At 41.1% G+C, this 18,003-nt stretch overlaps 1 protein-coding gene across 1 annotated transcript in view; it reads left to right on the top strand.

The window, feature by feature from the left end:
• CC2D1A (coiled-coil and C2 domain containing 1A) overlaps nt 1-18,003 on the top strand; it is a 3,016,164-nt gene that overhangs the window by 601,677 nt on the left and 2,396,484 nt on the right. Inside the window, exon 9 of the mRNA XM_044057686.1 lies at nt 14,970-15,042. Coding sequence (XP_043913621.1) covers nt 14,970-15,042 — 73 coding nt within the window. The remainder of the gene's footprint in view (nt 1-14,969; nt 15,043-18,003) is intronic.

Here is an 18,003-nt window from a genome sequence, read left to right as displayed (position 1 = left end):
TACAGTGTTATAATTACGTACAGTTAGTATAAGCATACAATGTTATAATTACGTACAGTTAGTATAAGCATACAGTGTTATAATTACGTACAGTTAGTATAAGCATACAGTGTTATAATTACGTACAGTTAGTATAAGCATACAATGTTATAATTACGTACAGTTACTATAAGCATACAGTGTTATAATTACGTACAGTTAGTATAAGCATACAATGTTATAATTACGTACAGTTAGTATAAGCATACAATGTTATAATTACGTATAGTTAGTATAAGCATACAGTGTTATAATTACGTACAGTTAGTATAAGCATACAGTGTTATAATTACGTACAGTTAGTATAAGCATACAATGTTATAATTACGTACAGTTACTATAAGCATACAGTGTTATAATTACGTACAGTTAGTATAAGCATACAGTGGTATAATTACGTACAGTTAGTATAAGCATACAGTGTTATAATTACGTACAGTTAGTATAAGCATACAATGTTATAATTACGTGCAGTTAGTATAAGCATACAATGTTATAATTACGTACAGTTAGTATAAGCATACAGTGTTATAATTACGTACAGTTAGTATAAGCATACAGTGTTATAATTACGTACAGTTAGTATAAGCATACAATGTTATAATTACGTACACTGTTCTTTCCATTTTAAATCTACAGTTTCTCGTCTTCTCATTTTTGCTGAAGTTGTATCTAATACATTTAGTGTATTTCTACAGAATATGGTTATTCCAGAACATCTCTCATTTCCCAAATTAGATTCTTTCCTTCCAATAGTTTCTTTGTTTGTGATCTTTATTCATTTGTTAAAAATAGTGCGTCTTCTACTGAAATTGCATCTACATCACATGTATTACAGTACTCTAAAATTTCTATTTTTACTATATTCTTAATACTATTCACATTTATAGAAAGCACTCTAAAATGTTCATTTTCCCTTTTCCTTAGATTCATAGTTTCATAAATTTATAGCTAACTACTGGGCTAGTTGTCTTAATATTCAAAACCAAATCAACGAATAAATCCACAAAAATGAGTGTAGAGGAGGCAGACCACTTCTTAAAACCACCAAGCACGTTTTTTATTTAATAAACAATAAAATATATAAGTGCTTTCGTCTCAATATTCCAAAATTACAGAGACTTCATTAGATACAAATTTTAAAACAGCCCAGTTTGTTTTAAACTCTGTAAGAATAACATCATATCCTGAAACAGACTTAAAAAGTTTAAAGCAACAGTATGTCCTAAAACAAAATCGGATAGCAGCAGTATTCTAGTTCAAATGTATGTTATATATCATGGATATTTTAAAAAAATTTAAACAATATAATAAAACTGATCCATTTAATATAATATAATTAAATATAGCATTCTATTACCCCAGTAAATATGCTAATAAAAGATAAACAAATTAAATTGTAAAACAGTAAAAACAATGAAAAGCAAATGAACAGCTTCCACTAGGAATTGAACCCAGGACCTTCTACATATGAAGCAGGTGTAATAACCACTACACTATTACATTCACATACCCTATTACTACAAGTTCAATGTCTTATAAGAGCTTTTAATTTTAAAAGGCTACTAATAGACAGGTTGTCATTCAGTCCTGGCCAGTACATGGAATTCAGTCTCAACTGCCATGCGAGTTCCAATTTTTCACTTCACTTGCTGTTTCATAGCAGCAGTCGAGTGGAACATCAAACAATGCAACACTGGATTTAACCATTTTAATCCAGCAACTTATGGAAAGGATGGATCATTTGGAGCAGCAGGGTTTGTCTCAAGTTACTGTTCACCCCACCCCAGGGGGTTTGAGCGAAGCTTGTAACTTATCTTGTACTTCTATTCAACATAATACAGCGGCAGTGTTAAACAAGTCTACTGAGAGAGCAGAAAGGCAACCTTCAGCAGTTGGGATGACTGTTCTGTCTACACAAATGGAAGGTGGACAACTAGAGGTAAATAATAATTTTAGAAGTAACATAGTAGTGAATACGTACGTATCTAATATGGCATTGCTAACAGACTGGTTAAAGAATAATGGTTGCTTAACTAACAAGAGTAAAAATAGTAAAACTAGTTTACATGACCAACTGAGCGAACTGGATCACTGTCTACTTAAGATAAAGAAATTGCAAACAACTGTTCCTAAGGGCCTTCGTATGTGGCATTATCCGACTGGGCTTGTTGCAGGCTCAGATTTTTACAAAGAACTTATTGAATTTTTTGACTAAGTTGGGTTAGAGTATATGCAAATGGTAATTGACTACAATAGTACTGTTATTGAGACTTTAAATAATAAAGTAACATTTATGGACAAGTCAATTACCCAAAACCCAGCTTTTTCTGCTAACAAGTTTGAATATTGCCGTATATTTCGGACTGTAGATGAACAAATGTTAAGCTTTTTCAATTTTTTATTTTTAATTATTGTCAGGGATGAGAGAGAGTATGCTAACCATACAGCATACCCTAGACCCCCCCCCCCCATCCCAAGAATGGCAACACAACAAAAGAGGGTGGGAAGGGTCTGACAATAATGATGGTATGGCTAATAATGATAAAATCAACGACCTAGATACATTTGACGAAGATTTTTTAGACAAAGAACATCCCCCTCCCGAGAAGGTCGGAACGAATAAAGAACCAGCAGACGTTCCAACAAACTCGGGGGAGGGGTCGTTTCAACAACTACCAGTCGAGGAGAGGTACATCCAACAATGTGGGAATGACCAGGAACTCCTGGAGAGGGAGATAGTGACATTAATATCTGAGAAAAATGGAGGGGGGGGGGGCATTATGCCTTACCACTATTAAAATTATGTAACAATTCAGAGAATGATTTCAAAGTGTACAATTTTTCAGACTTGATTTTGAATGAAACTGTGTGTAATAAAACCACAAAAATAGGTGTGGACCTCGTAGGTTTTCGATCCCGAGTGATGCCTGCCTGGAGGGAAGGAATAACCAATTTTACAATGCTTTTCACTCTTGATCCTAAATGGTGAACAGATTTCCACGTGTAGTCGGCGGTGAATGAAACTGTGTGTGACATTTTTATAAAAGGATTTACTTTTGTTCCTGATAGATCTTTTGATTTAATCCATACATTAATGGACTTAAAACTTTATATCAGGAAATTAAATTTGAATGTTCTGTTTAATAAAATTGAATCAGTTAGTGACCCTTTCAGGATTTCAAGCACATATAATCCACCACTACACCCCACCTTAATTTCTTATGAAAGGGTGTGCAAACTCGATTTAAGAGAGTTACACAAAAAAGTCTGGAATGGGAACAGGATACATATGAACTTGAGTTTGGAAGAGAATTTTGAGCTTGAATTCCTGCTCCATAACAATGGAGTGAGAATAATGAAACCAGACAAGGGTGGGGGGTAGTAATTATGAATGAAGTGGATTATAATAATAAGATGCATGAGATCTTGAACACTGACACATATACTATGAGCTCCTTGAATGGAAAGAATGTAGCTTATAGGAGAAATAAAGTTTCATGCAAGACATGTTTATTGATGGTTTAATCACTATTAATGAGTTGCACTACCTCATGATAGATTTTCCCACTATCCCATGTATTTTTGGTATTCCATAAATACATAAGGATATGTACCAACCAGCTATGCGGCCTGTTGTGGACGCCAGAGGCTCTATTACCTACCCCTTGGCAAAGTGTTTGGACAAGGAATTAAGTAAACTTGTATGGGATGAGCCTATTGTCTGTATAGATTTGTGGGACTTTTTAAGGAAGATTAATGACATCAGTTATAGTAAAAAATACCTGTTGGTCACTATTGATATGGTTAACCTGTACAGTGTGATACCACATGACATTGGTTCACAGTGGTTTTGTGAATATCTCCATTCTAAAAAACTAGCACAGGATAGGGTTAACCTTTTTGAACAGCTGCTGGTTTAATATTAAGGAACAACTTCATATTATTTGAAGGACAATATTTCCTTCAGAAAGAGGGAGTGGAAATGGGTTCCGCTTGTGGGGGCCTGTATGCCAATATTGTCATGCTTGAGTGGGAAAAACTGTATTTAAAGACATCTGAATATTTTCAGTTTTGTAAGACATACATGCGTTATTTGGATATGTTTATATTGTGGAATGGACCTTAGAGATGCATTGAATGCTTTCCTGGAATATATTAACACCACAACTAGTTTTCTAAAATTCACATATTCAATAAATGATACAAGTATAGCATACTTGGACGTCCTTTTAACGAAGGATGACATTGGGAACAGGTTTCTAGCAAAAACTTTTCCGTAAAAATACATACTCCAATAGTTTTTTTTTTACATTTTAGTAGTTGTCACCCATTCAAACAAATACAGGCAGTTGTAAAGGGGCAGTTTGTCCGTGCTGTCCGTATGACAACTGCATGGGAGACATACATTGAGGAGTGTAATTTGCTGAAACAAATGATGTTATGTGATCCTATCTCGCCTACATTCTGACTGATGGGTTCGGAGCCGATCCCTCGGCTCCGACTCGGCACGCTTATGCCAAAGAGCGAAGTCTCTTATTGGCTGAGCTTACTATATCCCAGGATGCACCACTACCAGTCCCCCAGATCTCGTTTGCCGCTAATCTGCGAAGACGTGGTCTCGAGCTGGCTGAGCTAAGTAGTAATTCTACTATCTTTTTCTGTCAGGAATTTCGTGTTCTATTCACAAAAAAGCTGTTTTAACAGCTATTGTTCATTATTATTCTCTTTGTGTGTGTTTGGAGTTGGTTAAGACTTGTTGTGTGATTGGGTTGTGTTTGGTAGGCCTTCTTCATTCTAGGGCCTTCCAGGTCAGTCAACCTTCTTAAAAAACTTACAGGGTTTCAAAATACCCTTGTTATTTGAAAACCTATTATTAGGAAGTGTTATCGGAAAGTCAGTTGTATTTTGTTTTGGGTGTGTCAAAATCACTTTCCATAATGTCTCAAAATCCTAGGCCTTCGGGCTTTAAAAAATGCACCAAATGCAGTTTTAAAATGTCCATCACAGACGATCACTCGCTCTGTGTGTATTGTCTAGGTGCAAAACACTTACAGGAGTCATGCAGCGTGTGTCACGCTTTTTCCTCAAGGGTCCTCCAGGAGAGGAAAAATAAATTAATTCTTAAGGGGTTAATTAAACCTTCTTTTGAAGAAGCCTTGGCATCCTCTCCTTCTCCGGCTAAAAAGAAAAGGGCATCGGTTCCGACCAGTCCGTCGGATCCGACCGCCAAGAGACATAGGCAGGCCTCTCCTTCGGCTCCAAGGACTTCGGAGCCGAGGATGGAACGGTCTGCCTCGATGCCACCAGTCTCGACTCCTCTGGCTTCGGAGCCGATGGCTGGGGCATCGAGAGGCGAGTCACCTTCGTCGGCTCCACTGGTCTCGGAGCCGACAAGGGTCGCCCGCTCAGACACTTCCTCCTCGGCGCCGAAGTCCACCTCGGCACCGATGGAATCTGCTGTGTGTATTCCTTCGGCGCCGATAGTCATTGACTCACCTCGGAGCCGGTCCCCTAGTCCTTTGGGGCCGTTGGAGAGGCCGTCTCGAACCCGTTCTGTTTCCTCTCGGTCTTCGAGGATGTCAGATTCTGATATAGACAGGGTGCTCCAAAGACTGTTCCAGTCCCCAGTCTTCCAAAAATTTGTTTCGGTTCCGACCCAGTTAGCTTCGGAGCCGATGACCTTGGCCCACCCCATTGCCATTCCTCCTCCGACTGCTTCGGCTCCGTCGGAGCAGGTGCTGTTGGAGCCGGTGGAGATCTCAGGGTCGGCTCCGACCCTTACTCCAACCGGGCCTTCGGGTCCGAGTTTGGTACGCGGACTTGTTCGGCTGGACCCGGGGTGATGTTTGGGACCTATGCTTTCGGTTCCGAGCCTCCCCTCGGTGCTTGCTGCGGGACTTCCGTCGGCTATCACGGCTCCGGGGACCGGACACTCCCAGGATTCTGGGGGTCCGGCTTTCAGAGCCATGAGGAGTGCCTTGGCCAAGTCCTCTTCGCCATCTCTCGGCTTTACCGGCACCTTCCTGGGCGTGGAGACTGGGTCTTTGGCAGTTCCCTGTCCGTAGTCAGCGGAGCCCCGGGGCCTGAGGTTACCCCCATTGGGGGTTCCCCTCCTCCTGAGGGTTCTTTGGAGTTGTCTTCGGAGGAACCCCCAAGGAAGAGATCGTGCAAGAGGAAGCACGTGGACTCCCCCGAGTCTATTACATCAGACACTGATCTTGATGATGCAGAGGGGTCCCCGAAGTCATCCTCGGATGATGTCTCCTTTGCAGACATCTTAGAGATCCTCAAACAACGAGGCGGCTGGATATCCAAACCCCCCTCTGCTGATGAGTCAGTGCTCCTCAAGGCCTTTGGGGCTCAGCCCTCCGCCTCCTGGGTGTCTCCGCCCTTCGACGAGCTTCTGGATTTAGTTTGTCGAAGGGCGTGGGAACATCCAGATACCGTGGAACCAGTCCCTTCTCGTCCAAATAAATTTTTGTCTGCTCCCCCCGAGAAGGAGTTCCTCACTAAAGGCGTGGCTGTAGATGCCATGGTGGTGGCATCTGCTACACAACAGGACGTGGCAGAGGCTTCAACGTCCATCCATCCTCCTAATAAGGAGTCTAGGAGTATGGACAGGTACGGGAAGCGCACCCTGACTTCAGCGGCCTTTACTTTAAGGTCTCCGAATTATTTGGCACATTTTACCAGGCTTCAGAGGGATCTGGTCAAGGAGTTGTCAGATTCCCTCTGGGGTAACCTACCTGAGCAGCTAGCCCAGTCGGTTAGCTCTCAGTTGGCTATCCTTACGTCAATTTCTAACTCGTCCATGAGGCTCATTTCCTATGCGGCCGAAGGGGCGGGTAGAGCGGCAGGCACAGGCGTGGCTGTACGGAGACAAGCCTGGCTCCGCTTGTGTCAGTTTGCGGAGGCCTTCAAGTCTTCCTTCGCCGACGCTCCCTTTGATGGGTCCTCCTTGTTTGGACCCAAGGTTAAAGACACCCTTACCCGCTGTGAGCAAGAGGGAAAAACTTTATCTGCCGTAGGTGCCCGTTATTCCACTCCCTTTCGGCCTTACCCCAAGGCTAAAGGAGGGGGGAAAATGTGGTTCCGCAAATCCCGTAAGTTTTTCTCCCAACAGCAGGAAGATTCCCCTTCCAGAGGCAGAGGACGGGAAATTTTTCAGGGAGACGCCGTCCCAGAGGCGGCAGAGGGCCCCGCAATTCTGGAGACCGCGAGTCCTTTCGTGGCTCTTCAGCCTCCCACACGTCATGAGGGATTGCCCGGCTGTGCTGCTCCAGAGCCAGTCGGGTGTTGTTGCCAAGCACCTAAAAGCCTGGGAGTCAATCACTCAGGACAGATGGGTGCCGGATCATTGCCGGAGGTTACACCATCCCATTCACATACTCGCCCCCACCGTCCAAAAGAATCCCGGACCCACCACCCAGTCAAAGGGAAATGGCAGCCGCAGAAGCTTTAAAGCTGCTAGAAAAAGGAGTCATCCAACCGGTCCCCACAGACCAGATCGGATCAGGAAATTACTCCAGGTTCTTTTAGTGCCAAAAGACAGGGGACCTGAGACCAATATTGGATCTCAGCAGACTGAACCAATCCGTCACGAAATCCAAATTCGAATGGTCACATTACAATCCATTCTCCCATTGTTGGAGAAGGATGTTTGGATGTGCTCCATAGACCTCAAGGACGCCTATTATCACATACCGATACATCAGGCGTCCAGGAGGTATCTGCGCTTCAGCCTGGGAGTCAGTCATTACCAATTTTGCGCTCTGCCCTTTGGTCTCACCACAGCCCCAGGGTGTTCACCAAGTGTTTGGCAGTAGTGACGGCTCACCTGAGAAGTCTTGGATTCCAAGTGTTTCCCTATCTGGACGACTGGCTCCTGACTGCCACCACCAGGCATCTACTAATGGACAACCTCAAAGCCACCATCTCCTGGGTATTACCCTGGGGATTACATTCAATTGGTCAAAGTCTGTCTTGCTGCCCTCTCAACGCATAAAGTTCATAGGAGCAGAGATAGACTCAAGATTGATGCGTCTTTCTTCCTGCCGAAAGGATCCAAACTTTACAGGGCCAAGTTCAAGCTCTGATCTCGAGATCCAAAGCCCCAGCCAGGATGGTTCTACAAGTCTTAGGCTCAATGTCTGCCACGGTTCTTTTAGTTCCTCTGGCAAGATTGCACATGAGGATTCTTCAGTGGCTATTGTCAACTCAATGGTCCTTTCAGGATCTTCCCCTCAATCATCACATCATGATTACGGAAATATGCAAAAGGGACCTTCGCTGGTGGCTTCAGACATCCAATTTGGATCAAGGAAGCCCCTTTGTTCTTCCCTCTCCAGTGGTTACCCTGACGACAGATGCCTCCCAGATAGGGTGGGGGGGGGCATTGTCTGGGCAGGCTAGTTCAGGGCTCCTGGCTTCCAGATGAAGCTCTCCTCCACATCAACGTGTTGGAGATGAGGGCTGTACTTCTATCCCTACAGGCCTTACACAAGTTTCTTCCTCAGGGCATCATCGCCATCCACACAGACAACATGTCGGTGGTCTGGTATCTGAACAAACAAGGAGGGACCAGATCGTACCCCCTTTGCAGAGAGGCCATGAGAGTGTGGGAATGGGCTGTAGCTACCAACCGCTTCTTGGTAGCGACCCACATCCCGGGAAAGTCAAATGTATTGGCGGACAAATTAAGCAGGACAATTCTCTCTCCTCACGAGTGGTCTCTAAACCACACCGTAGCAGCTCAGGTTTTCAGGAGATGGGGGACGCCGTGCTGCGACCTATTTGCAACTCCACTAAACACCAAGTGCCAAAGGTTCTTCTCCTTGATCCCACATCAGGGAGTACCAGCTATGGATGCTCTAGCGCAACCTTGGCCAACGGGGCTACTCTATGCCTTTCCTCCAATTCCACTTCTCCCCAAAGTTATTCAAAAAGCTTCTCAATTGGGGTCCTCAATGATACTGATTGCCCCATTCTGGCCTCGTCAGGTATGGTTTCCTTACCTGAAGAAGCATGCGGTGGACGATCCGTGGACTTTAGACCTAATTCCGGACTTGCTAATCCATCAGTCGGGACATCGGCATCAGTCCCTTCAATCTTTGAAATTGACAGCTTGGCTCCTCCACTTCCGACTTTAGTTAGAAGACACACACTAGACCCGGAAGTTGTTCACATTTTATCTTCGGCCCACAAACCCACCACTAACAAATTGTACCTCAGTAAGTGGAAGAGGTTTGCTATCTGGGCTCAACTCAAGGGCTTAGACCCTATCACTGCTCCTGTCCCAGAGGTTTTGAAATTCTTAACATCCCTGTTTAATCAAGGATCTTCTGTCTCAACTATTAAAGTCCAACTAGCGGCTATCTCTAAATTCCACGAATCCATGGATCCTCCTTTGATGAGCAGCAGACTATGCAAAACTTTCATTAAAGGTGCGAACCTATTAAGACCCCCAATTTTTCATCCTGCACCTCCGTGGGATCTTGATTTGGTGCTTCGCGCATTAACATCTTCCCCTTTCGAACCGGCTGCTACATGTGAGTTAAAATATCTGTCTTGGAAAACTGCCTTCTTAGTTGCAATTACCTCTGCAAGAAGAGTTTCAGAGCTTCAAGCCCTGTCTATTAAGCCACCGTACTTGATTTTCCACAAGGATAGAGTATCACTTAGGCCTAATCCATCCTTTGTCCCAAAGGTCTGTTCTAGTTTCTGTCTCCAACAATCTCTAGAGCTACCAGTTTTCTTCCCAAAATTCTCCAATGAAGCAGAATACACTCTCCATAAATTGGATGTTCACAGGCAATTACGCTTCTATTTAGACAGGACTCAGCAACTTCGTAAGTCAGACCAGTTGTTTGTGTCCTTCTCAGATAATAAATTGGGCCAAACCATCAAAAGCTACTATCTCCAAATGGATCAGAGATTGCATAACTCAGGCTTATTCTTCTTGAATAAGCAACTTACAACATCCATCAAAGCTCATTCTACCAGGGCTATGGCTACTTCTATAGCTTTTCATTCCAAGCTCGCTATATCGGAAATTTGTGCTGCGGCTACTTGGTCCAATCCGCACACTTTCATTTCCCACTACAAATTGGATGTGGCATCTAGAGGACGAGCTTCATTTGGTTCCACGGTACTCAGGAGTGTTTTCCAGTGAGCCACCCAGGATTCAGGTGCTAGGGACGCTGTCCCATCAGTCAGAATGTAGGCGAGATAGGATCACATAACATCTTTTAGTTATGTACTCACCATAACTTCAGATGTTTGGGATCCATCTCGCCTACATTCCTAATACCCACCCTCCTTCCCCCTGCCTTGGAGATCAGAAGAGATTGAACGGTTTTGAGTTCTACTGTTTTATCTTGTTTCATCTGACGATGTTATATAAGCAGGGTGTGCATGTGTGCATGTATGCGGACAAACTAGATCTGGGGGGCTGGTAGTGGTGCATCCTGGGATATAGTAAGCTCAGCCAATAAGAGACTTCGCTCTTTGGCATAAGCGTGCCGAGTCGGAGCCGAGGGATCGGCTCCGAACCCATCAGTCAGAATGTAGGCGAGATGGATCCCAAACATCTGAAGTTATGGTGAGTACATAACTAAAAGTTTCTCGAGAGGTTATCCAAGTTCGTTAATAGACCAAATTGCTAATGAAGTGAACAGTAAGAGAAGGTTTGGGCATTTTGCCCCTATTTTAAACATGAAAAATACTAATGTAGTACAAATATTAGAAAATGTCTAAAAGCTACAGGATTCAACACTATTAATAATAATAACAGCGAAACCACAATATGTATCAGCTACACCGAAGTCCTACAAGAATAGTTTTTTTAACAACATTTACTAGGGAAGCAAATTACATAAAGAATATTTTGACTAAAAACTGGGAGTTTATTAGGAATGACAAAGTTATGAGGGACATTTTAGGAGAGGCTCACATTTGTGTATACAAGAAAGGACATTGCTTAAAAAGTATATTCAAGACACTCAAAGGTGAGCAGTATAAAGGGTTGATGCACAGATGTGGTAGGTGTAAATTTTGTAATGACATTATTGAAACAGATAAAGGTGTGGAGATTAATGGAACAAATGTCTGGGTTAAAGGCAAATTTACATGCTCTACAGAGAGGGTCGTTTATTGTGCTATTTGTGTTTCCTGCCCATGTTTTTACGCGGGCAAGACTGAAAGAAAATTTAAAACCAGAATTAGTGAAAATCTTAGACACATACGAGATGGCTGGGAAGGGGAATGCCTTAGCGAGACATATTACAGGGTTTCTGCAACATGAATTTAAGTTCATTATATTGGAATGTGTGGGACCTAGAATTCATGGGTGGGCATGGTCCTACCTATTAGAAAAACTGGAACTCGCATGGCAGTTGAGACCGAATTCCATGTACTGGCCAGGACTGAATGACAACCTGTCTGTTAGTAGACTTTTAAAATTAAAAGCCCTTATAAGACATTGAACTTGTAGTAATAGGTTATGTGAAGGTAATAGTGTAGTGGTTATTACATCTGCTTCATACGTAGAAGGTCCTGGGTTCAATTCCTCGTGGAAGCTGTTCATTTGCTTTTCATTACTTTTACTGTTTTACAATTTCATTTGTTTATCTTTTATTAGCATATTTACTGGAGTAATAGAATGCTATATTTAATTATATTATATTAAATGGATTGGTTTTATTATATTGTTTAAATTTTTTTTAAATATCCATGATATATAATATACTTTTGAACTCGAATACTGCTGCTGTCTGATTTTGTTTTAGGACATACTGTTGCTTTAAACTTTTTAAGTCTGTTTCAGGATATGATGTCATCCTTACAGGGTTTAAAACAAACTGTGCTGTTATAAAATTTGTATCTGATGAGGTCTCTGTAATTTTGGAATATTGAGATGAAAGCGCTTATATATTTTATTGTTTATTAAATAAAAAACTTGTTTGGTGTTTTTAAGAAGTGGTCTGCCTCCTCTAAACTCATTTTTGTGGATTTATTAGTTTTCTTAATAGGCCATTCTAAGCCTAACCAATTTTCCTTCCCAAATATGACAATCAAACTATGTATGTTGTGTTTGTGAGTCAAACACCTTAACCATTATACCACTCCCCAGACATTAGCCATATGAGTTCTTTTTCATCCATTTCCTTTTTTTGTACTTATCCCTTTAAATGTTCTTTTTTTACGCTTTTACCAGTAGAATTCTTTTTTCACTTTTCCTTCCTTCCAGTTTGTCTTCTTCACTTATTTCAGAAACTTATTCTATACCTGCTTTATTTTTCTCATTCAATTTTTCTTCTATTTCTACAACTTCTAAAATTACTTCTTTCTTTCATTTTCTTTGCTTTTTCTTTTTCCTTACCGTTATTTTCATTTTTGCAATCCTGCCATAAATGTCCAAGTCTGTTATATTTATAACATTTCAATTCACATTTATTTATTTATTTATTTATTTATTTAAATTTGTTGACCGGGAGTGTCCGACTGGATGTGGGTCCATTTTCAGCGGAGGCCCAGGGAGAAAAGCTCCACAGTAAAATAAACAGACAGTAGTTACATTGGATTATATAGCGATTAACAATTTAACATAGAAATTACTTACAACATATTTACAGATGAAGAACATAGTACATCAGTAGACAACTAGAATCTTTATCTGTGAAGTACATAACAGGCATTAACAAATGTAACAATGAGAAGTTCCATGTTTTGCATCATGTCCCATTTCCCCACAAATATAACCTTTTCTTTTGTCACAGTTACTTATCAAATGTCCTTCTTTTCCTTAAAAAAAGACATGTTTTGGGTTGTCCCCAGTATTTTACAACACCCCCATTCCTATCCACGTTTATTACGCTTGGTATATGTATATTTTATTCTCTCTGTTTTTACCACAATATTACAATCCCAGCCACCAGTCCATAAAGCCCTTTTGTCATAAACTGTTGCAGTGTCCAGTATTTCTTTACAGAAACCTTTCTAAATGTCCTTTCAGTGTCTTTCTGCCTCAGTTCGGAATTGTACACTAGTCTTCTTTTTGTTTTCCTTTTAAATGCTTTTATCACATAAAGATTCCACAGGTAAAAAGCTTTCTTTTTTTCATATTCTCCAAGAAAGTTTTCCATTGAAAAAACTCAAATGCAAAGTCACTAAATGTCTCTCTGTTAATAAGAATAAATGCTCATACCTCATGTGCTTTTACACCCAAAGGAGCTATTAAATTGTCTCACACTTCATACCTGCCCATTTCTTTGGCTTCTTTACTTTGAATTCTTGCCAGGTACTTCTGTTTTTCATTTTCTTCCGTCTTCTTTTCTGCTACTCTGCTTTTGCATTCTTTTATTTTCTCTGCATATGTTTTCTTTTCCATCTTCTTTTCTGCTACTCTGCTTTTTCATTCTTTTACTTTCTCTGCATATGTTTTCTTTTCCATCTCAACACTATTCTTCAGGATTGTCTCTGCATCCTCCTTTTGTATTTTCTCCATAATATCCCCCCCCCCCCAGAAAACATCTCCTTCATTTTTTGGCTCAGTCTGCACCATTTCTTTAAGTAAATCATCCTGCAATCCTCCCGATTGAAGGGTTGTAATTACACATCCATCAGTTGCTGAGTCATCTCCATCAGACAGGTTGGTTTGAAACAGTTCCTCAGAATCCTGCACACTTTCTCCAGTCTTGATATTTGCTTTCTCCTTCATTTCTTTCACTACTCCATCATCTCCTTCTGTCTGTATCTGCCTCCCTGTTTCTCTGGGCCGCCTCTGCACCTGGAATGGAAACAGGAAGTGCACCTCCAAAGTGGGTCCCACTCACAACAATGATCCGTAGAGGAAGTTCCCCATTGCTGTTTCAAAATTTCCCCTAGTCAAAGTACTACCTCAGGTCTTTCCTGAAAAGAAGCCATTAGCATATTGGGATTAAACCCGATCCACAAATAAAAGCTATTAGATTAGTAAAGAAGCAAATAGTACAGAGTAACAGACAAGGTCTTTGTTTCCTTTATAGCAGTAGGTTAGAGCAAGGTAGTCTTCAAACCAAGTCTGTTTTTTTAGCTAATTGTCTTTTTACTTGTTATGACCATCAGCGACAGATAGCTGACTCCAGCAGAGCTTCAGTCACCTCAGCTATCTTCTTCTGGAATGCTTCAGTGCAAAGCATTTGTGAAGAAGTATTCTTCCTTTCCATCCATACACTTTTGTGCATTATACACTGGAGCATTTTTCTGTCTGCAGCACGGGATTTGCCATTAATGTCTTACGAGATGTTTGTCCCTTCACCATATGACCATGGCTAAGTTGCATATTGGTTTAGCATTTTTCCTGAGCATTATGAATGATACTGCAAAGTGGTTCATGTGACAATTACCGTGAAAACAGAGGTTTAAATTCAAGTATCATTGTTCCTGTTACAAGTTCCTTACTGGAAGTACCCTGGAATGATCCAATGCTCTTTCCACAGTGCTGAAATCACACTAGAGTAATACAGGCACTTGACTACTGCTGTGTTCTGGTTGTTCTGGGAGGACCTTGAGAGGCCCAATCTCAGCAGAGTGATCCTATCTGACTAGACAGTAGAGTGACACTAGCTGGTGAGAGTCTTGTTTGCACACAAAGAAATGAAGATGAAAAGGCTGCTGTCCCTTTTATATCAGAAGTCCTACTGATGGCCATAACATAGGGAGGAGACCAGCTCCATACAGAAGGTATCCATGTGGAAAATACACCAGGCACCTTTGGGTAATTCCTAATTGTTATGAATGGTACTAGAACACTGAGCTTTGCAGTCCATTTGTTATTACAATGAATATGCTCATACAGATGAACTTGCTTAATAAAAAGACTTGTGTTTTTATTTGTATTAATGACTAGTTTATTCCTGAAACTGTTAAAGGCCATTGTTATGTTTCAGAACCTGGATTCCATGGTTGAAGCAGTCGAACGTGGAGAGTCTCTTGACCTTCGTGACCTGCCCCCTGCTCCTGGTAGGTGCAGTGCATGTGTGATCTTTAGTTCTGTGTTTAATGGGAAGATCATGAGGATGACTGGACTGTGCTGGTGGTGTTGCAGTGCTCTCAGAATGTATCATGAGGATGACTGGACTGTGCTGGTGGTGTTGCAGAGCTCTCAGAATGTATCATGAGGATGACTGGACTGTGCTGGTGGTGTTGCAGAGCTCTCAGAATGTATCATGAGGATGACTGGACTGTGCTGGTGGTGTTGCAGAGCTCTCAGAATGTTAAGGCATTAGTGTAGGTTGACAGCTGCCACTCTAACTGCTCCATTGTTTTCCATTATTGCCAGCTTATGATTAGAATCTACAGAGGGAACCCAAAATTAATTTTTTGGATTACATGCCTAATTATGGAATTCATCTGTTTACTGTAGCTGATTTTAGAAAACGTCCCTGAAGTTGGCTCACAGTTTTGCTATGTCTGTTGTAAAAATTTTTTATTTTCCGATGAATCACTGAGGACTGTAATTATCTAATAACATTAACAATTCATACTTCTTATTCTTCAGAAAATGCTTGTTGTTCTGTTAGACCAGATCAAATGTACCATGTTTTCAGTGTCCTACCATATTAAAATTACAGCATAACCCCCCAGTACAGTCCTGTAACTGGTAGCTAGCTGACAGAAAAAAAAATCAAAGCGGGGGGGGGGGGGGGCAAAAACTAAGCAACAAAGCCACACAGTAGATGTTAAGAATATCTTTTTATAGTACAGGTAATTGGGATTTTTTTGACAAACACACAATAATTAAGATTAACAAGAAAATACTTTGTGCTTGCTGCACATCGCTTTTTTCTGTTAGACTGCATCAAATCAAGAACAAAGCAACAAAACTACACAGTAAACGTTAAGGATATCTGTAACTGCAAATGAAGGTGATAATGGTGAACGCTGGTCCTTGCATAACCACTTCAGTCACTATTCTGGATATGAATGAGTCAATGTTTTCCATTACTGGCTTACAACTTGCTGTGCTGCAAGGTCACTAGTGTGGTATGTGATGACTACAGAACTCTTGATGTAAAGCGTAATAACTACTGCTGCAGTATAATTCCTTGTACATAGGGGTTTACAGCAGGTGTTTGTCTGCCCCTCTGGCCTGATGTCTAGTGCAGCCAGAGTAGAGCTTCCTCATTGGTAAGTAGTAGCTTAGCTGATGGTGCTGGCCATTTTAAGACTAGATGTTTTCCCATTTTGTGCTTGCAGTAACCTATCCCATTTGGTTATGGCTGTGATGCTTGGCTGGAAGGCAGGAGCAGCCTTAACATCTTCATTTGTGTGGTTTTGTGACAGGATGTGCACAATCATTTGTTCATGAGGGCGTTCTATGTGAGAGAATGGTACACACTCCAGTTTTGCTTCACTTCTGTTATTGCTATTACTTGGTATTTTTGTTATTTGTATTCTTGCTGATTGTTTTGGGGGAATTGTTTTTTTTTTTCAAGTGATCCACAGCATTCCCTGAAAAATAATCAGTAAATTGTTCCTGTAGGGAGAGATTCCACCAAACAAATACCATTTGTTATGCATTTTGTAACTTTGGTGATGACCTCCAAAGTTGACAACTTGTTGACAGTGCAACATGTTGAATGAAAAGGTGGGTTATTGTGCCCAGAATCTCAGTGCCTTTCTAGGGTATGAAAAGCTTAAATTGGGCCACAAGATGCCTATGTCTTTACTAGATCGACAGCCTTCCATAATCAAGACTGAAGAAATAAGTTTCCGTTCCAGCAAGACAGACCTTGATGATGGGTGAAGTTAAAAAGGTGGAAGTTAAGCAGTCTGTGAGTAGGAAAAGCATGGTTATAAAGTCCCTATCAGTTTCATTCATGACTGACAGTATTTTCCCAGTAAGGCACAGCCTTGCAAGTCATCCATCCAAATACCTGTTTTTTTTTTTTTTTTTTTTTTTTTTTTTTTTAAATCTCCACCTGTGTTCTCCCTCTTTGTAAGCAAAACTGATTGTCAACATTTAAAATCAGGAGCATCTCATTGGTTTTGATAATTGGAATAGCAAGTTATCAACCCTTTGCAACCTGCTCATTTTTTGACTACAGGTGTATTGGTAATGCCTGGGTCATATACACAGAGAACCTAAATATTTAGTGAAAGTGCTGTATCAGTGCAATCTTATAAATGTGAAAAGTTTGACTGTTATAATTTATGTCACATAAAGTTTCAAAGACAGACTTAAAAAGTAACAAAACAATACAATGATGGTGTGTTGTGTCAGCAAACAGGAAAGCACTGTGTTTTGCAGATGGCCATAATAATAATAAGGGAGTCTGCTTGGAAGCAAGGTGAGTATTTCCAGCCTGTCTACATATCGAGTGATCTTAGTATGATGATGTGCTTCCGTCTGTATATGTGGCAACTGCACAGGAAAATCTTTGAAAATCTAGTTTTGAAGTTAGAAACCCCCAAAAGTACAGCCATTTGCCTCATAAGGTAGCATCAGGAAAATAAATTCTTCCAAGTTCCTATACAGGAGAACTTTGTTTGTCAAATCCTTTATCGCTTAAGCCATAGTCTTACACACACACACACACACACACACACACACACACACACACACACACACACACACATACAGACATTAACAGAAATGAAAACAAGCCATGTTAACATTTTTTCATATTTGTGCATTATACATTACATATTTTCTTTCTTTGTAACAATTTGCTCCAACATTACATAACTTGCTCAGCTCATGCCTCCACTCAAACCTCACTCCCCGCAAACATTATTCTGCATGTTTTGTTCCCACAAAGTCCATTTTTTTCTATGCAGTTTGTTCCTTCCCTTTTGTACAGATCCCATCTCTAGATGTCCTTCAAGGATGCATCTGCAGTCATCACATATGGGTTGTCCTGCCTCAGGCAGCCCTTCGGTCGGCCGGATTCCAAAGTCTGGGTCCGGCGTCGGCTGATG

The sequence above is a fragment of the Protopterus annectens genome, chromosome 15.part0 (assembly GCF_019279795.1).
Source record: "Protopterus annectens isolate FY-2018-M chromosome 15.part0, PAN1.0, whole genome shotgun sequence".
Classification (NCBI taxonomy): domain Eukaryota; kingdom Metazoa; phylum Chordata; order Ceratodontiformes; family Protopteridae; genus Protopterus; species Protopterus annectens.
This window is presented reverse-complemented; position numbering and strand designations above follow the sequence as displayed.